Source organism: Crinia signifera, chromosome 19 (assembly GCF_055691185.1).
Source record: "Crinia signifera chromosome 19, ASM5569118v1, whole genome shotgun sequence".
NCBI classification, from domain to species: Eukaryota; Metazoa; Chordata; class Amphibia; order Anura; family Myobatrachidae; genus Crinia; species Crinia signifera.
Genome location: NC_139226.1, coordinates 71,307,457 through 71,320,379, shown reverse-complemented (window position 1 = coordinate 71,320,379; position 12,923 = coordinate 71,307,457). Strand labels below are relative to the sequence as shown.

The 12,923-nt window shown below is 45.0% G+C and overlaps 1 protein-coding gene across 5 annotated transcripts in view; it reads right to left on the bottom strand.

Moving 5' to 3' along the window:
• Window positions 1-12,923, bottom strand: part of CCDC30 (coiled-coil domain containing 30) — a 502,866-nt gene that overhangs the window by 274,049 nt on the left and 215,894 nt on the right. For all 5 annotated transcript variants that reach the window (XM_083162765.1, XM_083162761.1, XM_083162762.1 and 2 more), the window contains one exon: window positions 3,542-3,640. In XM_083162765.1, the coding sequence (XP_083018891.1) occupies window positions 3,542-3,640 (99 nt within the window). The remainder of the gene's footprint in view (window positions 1-3,541; window positions 3,641-12,923) is intronic.

Below are 12,923 nucleotides of genomic sequence, written 5' to 3'. Positions count from 1 at the left end.
ACAACCATCACGCCTCACCAGGACCTGGGGGTCCCCTTGGGCCACGCACAGATCCCAGTCCGGTAATACCACCTCCACTGGTTCCATTTGGATTACAAATTCCTACAGTAAGGTAGAGGTAGAGGACCCATCCCGCTCCAGTCCATCCAGCGGAGGGAGTCGGCAATCCGTGTCAACTTAAGCCGCTCCTTATTCTTACATCTGGTCCTCCCTCCCTACTGCTCCAATTGGGCATATCATTGCAGCTCCATACAGGACGATTTACATCTCAGCCCTATACAGGACTCTTGGGACTCTCCGGGCCATACATTTTCCCCAGTTTGGTTGGTGAGATATGAATTTTATGTGATTTTAGAGAATTATCAATGTATTCTGGCTATATGTATTTTAGACATTAAATCTTTTTGTACTAGATCAACCAATCCCTCATTTTTTTCACCCAACTTTACAGGTTTCATTACCTCACTTTTTACAAAGTTATACCAAGCGCAGCTCAACACCCCTTTCTTTTCTTGTTCATTCAGTACAGGACTAACTATCCTGTCCCAGAGCAGCAGCTAGGGAAACACAGCTCCAGCCAGGCGCACCTGCACCCAGACCCACTCTGTGTGGTCAGGGTCACCACCACCCCTTTTTCAACTCGACAATCTACCCTACCCCACAAGCTCGTTGCTTAGGGGTCACCCTCGACTCTGACCTGTCCTTTGTTCCCCACATTCAATCTGTCTCCAAATCATATTACATGCATCTAAAAACATATCCACAATACGACCATATCTCACACAAGACACTACTAAATCTCTTATCCATGCACTCATTATATCCCGCATTGATTATTGCAATAGTCTCCTAACTGGTCTTCCCAAGAACAGACTCTCACCACTGCAATCCATTTTAAATGCTGCTGCTAGGCTGATCTTCCTTGCAAGACGCTCATTGTCTGCTGATCCGCTCTGCCAGTCCCTCCATTGGTAGCCTGATTATTACCGTATTCAATATAAAACACTTCTACTTGCATATAAAGCTATTAACCATACTGCACCAGCATATATCTCTGCACTTATCACAAAATATCTCCCATCTCGACCACTCCGCTCTGCACAAGATTTGCGTCTCTCATCTGAGTGGATCACTAGCTCCCATTCACTATTACAGGACTTTCATCGGGCTGCTCCCATCCTATGGAATGTCCTTCCACGCACAATAAGACTCTCCGCTAGCCTCCTTTCAAGCGTTCCCTGAAAACTCACCTCTTCAGGCAAGCCTATCATATTTGAGTTCTACACGCATAACCCTCTGAGGCACTTATGTATTATATAGCTTCCCTTCTGGACTTGTAACTTGTTGGGACTGCTATGCTATTACTGATGCCTGTCCTTGTGTTTCCCTCCTATATACCTAATAGATTGTAAGCTTGCAGCAGGGCCCTCTAACCTCCAAGTCTGTCTATTACCCAGTTTGTTTTATCACTGTCTACTATTGTAAAGCGCAACAGAATCTGCTGCGCTATATAAGAAACTGTAAATAATAAATAAATAAATTACACTTTATTTTGAATTCTTTTTCACTTAAGAGAATTAAATATAAAATACACAAGTATCCCATTCAGTTGTTTCAAATAACTATGTATGTGGTTTCATGCAATAAAAATAAACATCTAGTTTAAAAAAGGTTTACAGATTAGTATGAAAATTGCAACATACGAAAATCTAAATCACACCCAAGGTGCTAAGAGCTAGGAGATATTTCGAACTAAGGGGCAGATGTATTAAGCCTTAACAAGAGATAAATGCAAGGGTGATAAATAGAGCTAAACATCCAGCCAATCAGCTCCTTTCTGACTTTTTTCAAACTCAGCCTGTAACTTGGCAGTTAGGATGTGATTGGCTGGGCGTTTATCTCTCTTTATCACCCTTGCATTTATCTCTTGTTAAGGCTTAATACATCTGCCCCATGCTACTGTTATAGGATGCCAAGCAATAACCAAATCAAGAAAAATATATTTAACAGAATTTCATTTAGTGAGTGTTAATTAATAAAGAATACCAGTTAATAATGTAGCTGTGACATCATAACAAGAACATATACTAATAACATTACATTACTGACAATGCATCATTTACATCAGTGTTTTTCAACTAGTGTGCCGCGGCAAGCCCTCAGGTGTGCCGTGCTACAGTGGGTCACGGCGACTCACCAGGGTCCTCCTCCCTCCTCGGCGCTCGTCAAATCAGACAGCATCCTCGGCGCTGTCTATGTGACCCCTGTAGATGACGCCGGGACGTGCTTGTGCGCATTAGGTCATCCGACCTAGGCGCGTCCCGGTGAATGCGCAGAACGCCGCCACGCCACCGGAGCCATCACGTGAAGTGCGCACTTCGCGCACTGTATAATTCTCCTGGAGGTAGGGTCATTATTTTGGATGTTACATGTACATCCAACGGGCGGTGGTGCTGTGCAATAATAAAGGACTGGCAGGTGTGTGTAATAACTAAGGGGGGGGGGGGGGCAGGTGTGTGTAATTATTACACACACCTGCCCCCCCTTAGTTATTACAGACACCTGCCCCCCCTTAGTTATTACACACACCTGCCCCCCCCCCCATTAGTTATTACACACACCTGCCCCCCCTAGTTATTACACTGTAATAACTAAGGGGGGGGGGGCAGGTGTGTGTAATAATTACGCATACCTGCCCCCCTTTAGTTATTTGATTAAAAACTGTTGGTGTGCCTTGGCAATTTTAAAGTCTGGTCCGGTGTGCCGCGACCTGAAAAAGGTTGAAAATCACTGATTTACATATTACAGACAAAACTAATAATCACACGATACTAAAACATAGCAGTGTGTAATGCAACAAGGTACTTGTGTAGTTTCACTGCGCCCGATATATCGGATGCGATATCGGACGATATATCGATGGGATCCGAAGCGATTTTTGACCTGTTCATAACCCCACTATCCACTACGCATGGAGTTGATTTTATATAGTGTGGCGAGCGCAGTAATCCGCATTCGCTCGCCACACTATATAAAATCAACTCGATTTGTAGTGGATAGTGGGGTTATGAACAGGTCAAAAATCGCCTCGGATCGCATCGATATATCGACTGATATCGCATCCGATATATCAGGCGCCGTGAAACTACACAAGTACCGATGATATTTATACAGTACAGTCAAGACTGATCCTGTGCAACACAAAACCTCCATATAATAGATACAGAATTAATTTGGAGTGGCAACAGAGTTCCATATTATTATCAAGCTTATGAAATTGTTTTAACTTGTGTGGTAAAGATTGGCATCATCTAAACTATTTATGAGGATGGGCAGCTGTTGGGATTTGAGAAATGCTTCAATGCTTTACCATAAACTCCTGTGCGCAGTCAGGAGTAGGTTTGGACAGGTCTTTCCTGAAACACTTCACAATTACATTCCAAGAACTAATAATCTGCCATAACTACACATAAGAGATTGACGTAGAAGGTATATTATATTAGCAATGAATTTTTTGTTACATGGGACATAAAAATCTGACCTTCTGTAAATTGGACATCTTTTCTGGGTCCATGGAATCGCCTTCCTTTATGTCCCGCTGCTCTGCAAGCTCTGTCAGTTCAGATTCTAAGTTTATGATCTATCAGAACAAAAAACAGAAATGGGTAAGCAAAATAAACACGTCTGAGTAGTAGGTGCATTCAATTTATTTTTGAATCCTTAACTACAAAAATAACAAGATAACATTCAAATTCTTTTTTACAATATTTAAAATAATCAACAAATAAAATTATATTTAAATATTAGAAGACATGTAACCAAATCTGAAATCTCAGTAACAATATCTCACCCTCACAACATTTTCCCCTGTTGCTGCTGTAAGCTGAACACTTTTTATGTTTGTAGTCTCTTGGCAACCACATGCCATTCACAGGACCCACACAGCTACTGACAACAAGAAAATATATTTTCCACAAGCATTATATGTGCCTAAATCAATGGCAATGCACAGCACCATCTGGTGGCGTATAATACATTAGCGGTTTGCTTCTATCTTGTTTGTCAGTGTCACTCTTGACAATAAGTATATGAGCCAAAAAACAAGAAAATAACTAATTACAGTACACGGCAAATTTGTACAAATACATGGTAAGTAAAAGACAGTTGCAGCAGGGGACAGGACACTGATGTGATTATCAGGGTGGCAGATTATATATACAGTATATATATATATATATATATATATATATATATATATATATAGTGTACCTTTTAGAATATTCATCTTATAAGGATTGTGCATTTTCATTGCGAATAAAATTTGGCCACAGTGTGGCAATCATTAGATCTATCATCATTGACCAGGTGCCTCATAATTTGAGGGGCGGAGATAGAAACAGGATTTTGTTACAAAAAGAGAGCACATGGATCTTCTCATTAGGCACAGTGGCCCCGAAGGGCCTCAATGAAAATTTGGGCCTTCAGTGTTTCCTGTAGTGATATGCTGGATAGCTGGAGTCTAGCATCTTTGGGTGTAAGATTTTTTCTTTGCATCTAATAATAATAACAAAAAAATCGTTTTAGAGCGGTTAATAGGTCCTTTACAGCAGGTTACGTCTCTGTCTTGATACATGTTTCCAGTCAGGATCGTGTAATGGCATGTTTATATAGTTATATAGTTGTTTACTAAAAAGTTAGTGTGGCTGCACTTGTACATATACAATGGAATATAATTGCATTGACTTATTGTCATATGATACATGTTGTAAACGCTAAGATTCATGATGCCCATAATATTTTAATTCATGCTTTTTTTAAATGTTTTTTAGGTTGTCATGACACTTTGCAGCGTCATCACTGAGCTCCGATTGGTGCTAGAAGTCAGCTGACCGCACTACCCGGAAGTGGGAGCGCGGTCGTGGTGCACCAGGAACGCGGGTCGTCTTACCTTGTTCCCGGGAGGACCCTGACTAGTGCTGCACATTCCGGTAAATCACCGCCGACAGGTGTTTGCAGTGATGGTGAGTGCAGGCGTGTCCACGCCAGGGGGGAGTGGGGGCGGGATATATTTTGTGTATTTATATGTGTCCATGTATATTATGCTTTTGTCTGTCCGTGAAAATGGGGGTCTGTTGCCCTGAAACGCCGTTGGATTAAAGGCTTTTTACCTACTCCAGCTGTCAGTCTGTTTGAGTGCCGCCTGCTCCCCTCTCCATATTGTGACTATGTTGGTCTTGGAAGGCACCGCAGCAAGTTATAAGACGTTAAAGGAGAGTGCCGGTCCCATCCCAAGTATATATATATATATATATCCATAGTATTCTCCTTTTAGAGAAACGACATCTGCACACCAATGAATTTTGTTTAAGAATATAATTAGCAGTCCAGTTTTAGACAGATCTAAAAACACATGGCAACATATTTGAAAAAATCAAGTTAGCAGTGGGTCACTTATCCTTAGCGGGCAAACAGCATGCTACCCGTGGAACTCCACGCTTTTCTCATAACCAACCGGCTCGACAGCCTGTTTCGGTGTGTTACCACCTTTTTCAAGAGCACAACAAACTCTGAATAGTTACCATATAAATAGGGCACAGAGACCCGCCAAAATCAATGTAACCAGTCTTACCTGTGGCCAATTAGTACACGATGTTTACTGCTGGCAGCATCTATCACCTTGCTGCAGTAGAACGCATAGCGGCGCGTGACACGCACACTCTTCCGCTTCCTGTGTCCATATGTATACTAGCCTCTGTTCTGCCCATCGCCGTATCACCATCTTAAAGCTTTACACACGGAGAGCTCCAGACCGTGAGCCGCAGCCCATACTCTGTGCTCGATCCTGTAAGGTTCAGCTCATACACAGCGTCAGTCAGTGGAATCATAGAACAAGAGACCGTGAAACGCACAGCCATCTTGTCTACATCCACCAATGAACAGGCTGCTTTACGAATCACCTGGTGTCCGGCCGGGCATTGACACAGCTTTATTAGTCACTGCCACTAATGTACAATGCAGAATATGCAAGGATTTATTGATTTAGAGCACCTGGCCATAGATTAGGCAAACTGGTATAAACAAAGATATGGCAAGACTCAGGTCCAAAACTTTAAACAATTATTGTGACAATCAGCCATTACCATGCAAATAAATAACCAAATAGTGATAAAGAATATACATAATAATAACATACTGATAATTAATTTTACACCATTACCATAGAAGGGGTATATGTGTGAATGACGATCAGGGACTAATCGTTAGAAAAACATTTCTTTAGAGATCAGGGAAAGCTTGCATGGGTTCCTTGTAATAGTGTACCTAATGAGAGGAATTCTATATGTTTTTCTAACGATTAGTCCCTGATCCCAGCCCCTGTCACAGGATCGAGCACAGAGTATGGGCTGCGGGATGCGGCTCACGCTCTGGAGCTCTCCGTGTGTAAAGCTTTAAGATGGTGATACGGCGATGGGCAGAACGGAGGCTAAAATACATATGGACACAGGAAGCGGAAGAGCGTGCGTGTCACGCGCCGCTATGCGTTCCACTGCAGCAAGGTGATAGATGCTGCCAGCAGTAAACATCGTGTACTAATTGGCCACAGGTAAGACTGGTTACATTGATTTTGGCGGGTCTCTGTGCCCTATTTATATGGTAACTATTCAGAGTTTGTTGTGCTCTTGAAAAAGGTGGTAACACACCGAAACAGGCTGTCGAGCCGGTTGGTTATGAGACCAGCATGGAGTTCCACGGGTAGCATGCTGTTTGCTCGCTAAGGATAAGTGACCCACTGCTAACTTGATTTTTTCAAATATGTTGCCATGTGTTTTAAGATCTGTCTAAAACTGGACTGCTAATTATATTCTTAAACAAAATTCATTGGTGTGCAGATGTTGTTTCTCTTAAAGGAGAATACTATGGATATCTAATTTGACTATGGGATCTGGCACCCAGCCAATTGTAATGGAAGTGGAGTGCGGTTTTTCTCTGTGCATCTGTGTATATATATATATATATATATATATATATATATATATATATATGACTAAGAAACACCTTTTTATTCTCCTTATTCCCATTCATTCTTCGTTCACCATGTCCACCACTAGATGTCAGCACATGACCACTTGTCGTTTTTTTGCTGTGTTTCTGCACGTATTTATGCATCCTCATATTTCATATGCCATGCCTTGGATGCTTCATGTATAGTCCTGGCATGCTTTTCACTGTATGTAATATACTTTTTTTTACATCTGTTTCATTGTGTATGTGCGCACTAATCACCTTGTATGCCCTCCACAGCCCGCCCCACTTGACCGCAGGTCAGCCCCGCTCTGATGCGCCTGAGGGATGACACTGTCAGTTACGGTGACATCATCAAGGTGCGATCAATCCCGGAAGCCAGCCCAGCGGTCCCCGTGTGTGAGCACAAGCTGCAGGAGGGGGTAAGTACCTGAGCCTTTATATTTCACTATCACTGTACCACTTGTTGTTATACCATATACCTGTCCTGACGAAGGGGGAGACCCCGAAACGTTGGCGCTGTATGACTGATTAAACCAGTGAACTTTCACTTTACTGAGAGTCCCCGAGTGCCCTTTCTTTCAGTGTGTATTTACAAGGGGCTGCGAGGTCCCCATTGCTGGCACCAGGGCACATCATCTGCATTGGCAAAGTTTAAGTCCTGTTGTGCCGGTTCTGTCTGTAGATAGATAGATAGATAGATAGATAGTGTTCATTCTAGCAACTGCCATCTTTGAAAACCCATGCAGTTCCTCTTCCCTACCTAGGGTGTCGCTGTCTGCTGTGGTGTTTCTAGCACATGTCTGGTTTGCATATCAGTGCTGATCTACAGACCACACTGTGCTAGAAACACTACAGCAGACAGCGACACCCCAGGCAGGGAAGAGGAGCTGCATGGGTTTTCACAGGAGGCGTGTGATAGAAAGAACACACACACATATATATATATATATCGGGTGGTGGGACCGTGGCACTCGGGACTTGAAATAAGGCAAGATAACCTGTAGCTACAGGTTATCTTGCCTTATTTCAAGTCACGAGTGCCGCGGTCCCACCACCCAATATATCTAGCACCCTGGCGTGCCAGGGGTGTCTCTACCGAGGGAAAAAGGGCAGAGAGCTCATCAAGGAGTTGAGTGCCGACAGGCAGGCACTCACAGGGAGAGACAAACCAATTCTTGCCTACAGGGCCGGTGTTAGGGTGTCCGGCGCCCTCCTGCAAACCATAAAATTTGCGCCCTTTCGCATTGCCATTGCAACAAGCTGCAGCCCGATTGTGGTAATGTATGCAACATTCGATCCTATGGAGAATCTCGGGTGCGTGTACATGTATGCATACACCATCTCAGTGCTGTGTCCGCAAAATGTTGCAGGCACTAAAGGTACCCATACACGCTGCGAGAATCGCATACGTTATAAGCTAGATCGCATCGCAACGCACGGCATGCATGCAATGTGTGTGTGATGCGATCCGAAAGCAGTACAAAAAGTATGTGTAGCACATACTTTTTGTACTGTGTGATGCAATGCCCGCAGGAGCGCAAATCTCATCGCACGCTGCTATTGTAGCTTGTATGGCCACCTTTAGGCACATAACCGTGGCCATTGTTTAAAAAGTGTCTAAATGAATATCAAAAAAATCTACAATTATTAAAAATGTTGTTATAAACATGTATAATAAAAGACTCACTGTTCTTTTGCTGTTTAACTATGATGCAGTCCCTCCTCTTCTATCTGCGTAGGCAGGACTCTGAGGATGCCATTACACCCCTCTCATGACTAAGGGGGAAAGGAGGGGAGAGAAGGAGGAGATGGAAGAAGAGGAGAGGAGATAGAGGGGGCAGAGTGTTGAGGACTGGCAGTGGCACTGGCACAGCACACTGAGAAGAGGGAAGGAAGGGGAGGCGGCGCTGCTGCCTTTCGTCATTTGATTGATAGCTGACAAGCACAGTGAGCAATGGGTAGAGGGTTGATCCAGACATGACATGTCATCCAGGCATTCACAGACAGCACTACATGCCCCAGTGCAAGTGTCTGTGAGTAAGAGGGGCAGGTCGCAGGAAGAGGACAGTGTGTGCGCGGTGCAGGGAGCTGCTCAGGTTCTCCATACTGCCGACCCGCTGTCAGACAGGCACTGCGGGCGGCGTGCAGGCTGTGTGCACTCGCGGTGCAGGGAGCAGCTGTTTATACTGCCGCCCGCTGTCAGACAGGCACTGTGGGTGGCGTGCAGGAGGCAGTGACAGTGAGGGCTGAGGCAGCTTTAGCAGAGCAGGGAGGGAGACGGCGCCTTTTCAGTATGACGCCTCCCTGCTTTGCAGGAGCTGCTGAGTGGGTAGCGCCGGCCCTGCTTGCCTAGGTGCACAAAACACCTGGAAAACCAGGTAACATACAATGCAGTGACTCCTGGCACTCTATGGCTTGTAAACAGCAAACACTTCAGACCATAAGACTTTTTACAGCAGCTGTAAAAAGACATAGGGGTCCATTTATCAAAATTGTAAAAAAAAAATGGTAATCAAATGGTGATAATAACAATTAAATTTGCATTGCGATTTTGCTTAAAATCGCATGAATTTATCATTATTCACCTCGCAGGACAGGGCTTGCGAAAAAGCCCTGTCCCTGCAAATCCAGTTCCCTGCTCTCCCCCCGTTAATATCGCACTGTGATGCCACAGGATCCTACTGCGCATGCGCAGCTAATAGAAAGTTAGCCAGCCGGCTTTTACTTTCCCCCGTACTACAGTGTCCTCCTGTGGCTGCTCATAAGCAGGAGCTGGGGCAGCTGATCAGAGGAGAGGGGCAGGACAGTGCTTCCCTTTATATCTTTAATAATACAGAGTGAAGAAACATCCATGTGCAGGTGAGTTCTGTATCTCCCACGTCTGTCCGCCCTCCAGCTCCGTCTCTCCCCCAGTGGCGGAAGTCTCGGAGGCAATGGAGTCATTTGCCGCCGGGCGCCACGTTTGAAGGGGACACCCGGCCTGACATCCGTTGCCTCTGAACTCCATCCAGCCCCTGCGTGCCAGCTAGAATATTGTATGGGAGCAGCGCTGCCTGCAGTGATTAGCAGCGCTGCTCCAGGAGCTCAGGGGCAGATTTAGGGCTGTCAGGAAGAGACAGGGGCTCTGTGTGTTACAGGAAGTCCCGTCTCTTCCTCTCACTGAGGGGCAGATTTATTAAGCTTGGAGAAGAGATAAACTGGAGATAAAGCAGAGAAAAGGTAAAAGGAGATAAAGCACCAGCCAATCAGCTGTGTTTGAAAAAGACAGTTGGGAGTTGATTGGCTGCTGCGTTATCTCCTTTTCTCCTCTTTATCTCCAGATTATCTCTTCTCCAAGCTTAATAAATCTGCCCCTCAGTGAGAGGAAGAGACGGGACTTCCTGTAACACACAGAGCCCCTGTCTCCTCCTGACAGCCCTGCAGCCCGTCCAACTCTTCACCACCCACGATCTCCTGGTTCATGCTATGGAAGGTATGCCTCTTTTATAGTGTTTGTTAAACTATTTATGTGTATTGTGTGTGTGTATCTATATAGGGCTATGTTTATGTGCATTTGTTGCTATGTGTGCATATATGGCTGTGTGTTTACAGAGGTGTGTGTGTGTGTGTGTGGAGGTTGTGTGTTTACATATGTGTGTGTGGTTGTATGTTGCTGTGTGTATACATGTGTTTGTGTGTTTGTGGCAGTGTATAATTGTGGGTTTATGTGCATGTGCACTGTAGCTACTGTCTGTGTATACATGTGATGTATGTGGCAGTGTGTATACAGATGTATCGGGATTCATCTTTGCAGGTGATGGCGTCGCCATCGCCATCACCTGCATCCCAGCCATCTGTATGCCGGAAGGGGATGCCCCCTTCCGACGGTGCTGCCCTCGGTCTCCCGGTGCCCACACCAGGCGACCGCACCCCCCCGCAGCCTCCCCGGGTCCCCCCCAGCACTATCGAGCGGGAGGCGGACAGTATTGCGTCCGCCTCGCAGCCCCGATACTGAGACGCGCGTGCGTGGGGGACGCACGCGCGTCTCAGTCAGATGGAGCGCCGTGTTGCTGTCGGATCGCCAGCAGCATGCTGCTGGCGGTTCGCCAGCAAAGATAAAACCGGCCCCATATGTACATGTGCTTCTATGTATGTGGCTGTGTATATATGTGTGTTCTTATATGGCTGTGTGTATATGTGTGTGTGTGTGTGTGCATGTGCCTCTGTGGGTGTGTCTGCATTATAGGATAACTTACCAATAGTCTTAAGAAAGCAGGATTTTTTTTTGGGGGGGGGGGGGGGGGGTGATAGAAGGGGGGCAACATCACACTTTTGCCTCCGGGCATCTCTTATAAACTTACGCCACTGCTCTCCCCCATCCCCTCTCCCTCCCCAGCACTGCTGCTGTGGTCCTGGATGGAAGAGTACAGCAGCCAGGAACTCAGGCAGGAATCACAATGGGCTCTTCTGCCTGTGTTGGAAGTGCTGCAGTACATTCCAGTCCCTGGCAGCAGCGAGGAGGGAGGGAGGGAGGGAGGGCGGGCGGGCGGACATGGGACATAGTGCATACATAAAAAAAAAGACAAAAGACAAAAAAGAATAGGGAAAGACCAAATCAGATCTCACAATGCCCGCTGTAGAAAAATGAGATACATGTCAACCACTAGTATCAACTATCTTCCCTATTCTTTTTTGTCTTTCGTCTTTTTTATGTATGCACTATGGTGTATTATTGTCTTATATTATTGTATTGTATTTGTTACATTTTAATATTGTTTTTATATATGCTATCTTTGTTTTGTGGTTACTTTGGTTTGTTTCGTACACTGCACTGTTGCCTAGTGACCAGCGGGACGCAAACTGTCGGCCTGGGTGATTTGCATCAGTTCTGTAAATGGGTGACGTCAGTAGTGCACACGCTGTGCTGATTGACGCTCCTAACAGCTCTTGATGATGTCAACGGCCTCCCCGTGGGCGTGGAGGTATGTATAAAATGTCTTTATGCACTTGTACTGTTTTGTTCTTGTCCTAAAGAAAAATTGTAATAAAAAGCTTTGACTTTGATTTCAGCGAGTGCTATCATCACTGGATATTTGTATTTGGCCCCTACACGGGAGCTATCTGGCAGGCACCGCACATTATACTTATCACAGGTGTGCGACTATTGTATGCTGCAGACGTGGTTCCAGGTGTCATCCTGACAGAGGAGTTCAGCACCCATTTGTTTGCATCTGATTACCTCAACGGGACTTACAATTTCGTTCTGACCATCGGAAAAGATGGCAGAATCCTTGGAAGGTGGAGGTGAGGTGCCGTTTAGCAGCGTAAACTTGTCTTTACTCACACAAGGGAATACCTTCTCCTCAGAATCTGAAGCGGAGTGTATTCTATCTAAACACAGACTTGATGAGGATGAGGATACTAGATCCCTGGAGTTTCTCTATAAAGACTGGGTCAGACTTAAGCAAAAGGAAATTGACTATCAGTACCATAGTATCTCCCTCAGTGACTATTATAGGAGCAAGTGTATACCACGCGGCTTCAGGGTGAAAAACTCTCCCACCATAGGCCACTTCAATACGCTGTTTTGTAAAAAATGGATAGCTATTACAAATAAATGTAGCCTCGACCTGATGCTCCTCGTTATCGAGGAGTCAGGGAGGGAAATTACTATTGCACAGGAGCGCATCAAATCTTTTGAGGACCTCCATAAATCCTCTTTTCAGGCTGATGCCAACACGAACTGGTTGGAAAAATTGGATGCACAGCTGGCAATTTACAAACGTGATTTAATACAATTCAAGCAGCAGAAACTATTGAAAGTTAACTCCGACTATAAACTTAATAGGGTCTACTCCTGGACCCAAGGTTCTATACAATATAGGAGGACAGCAATTCCAGAGACGACAATTTAAACA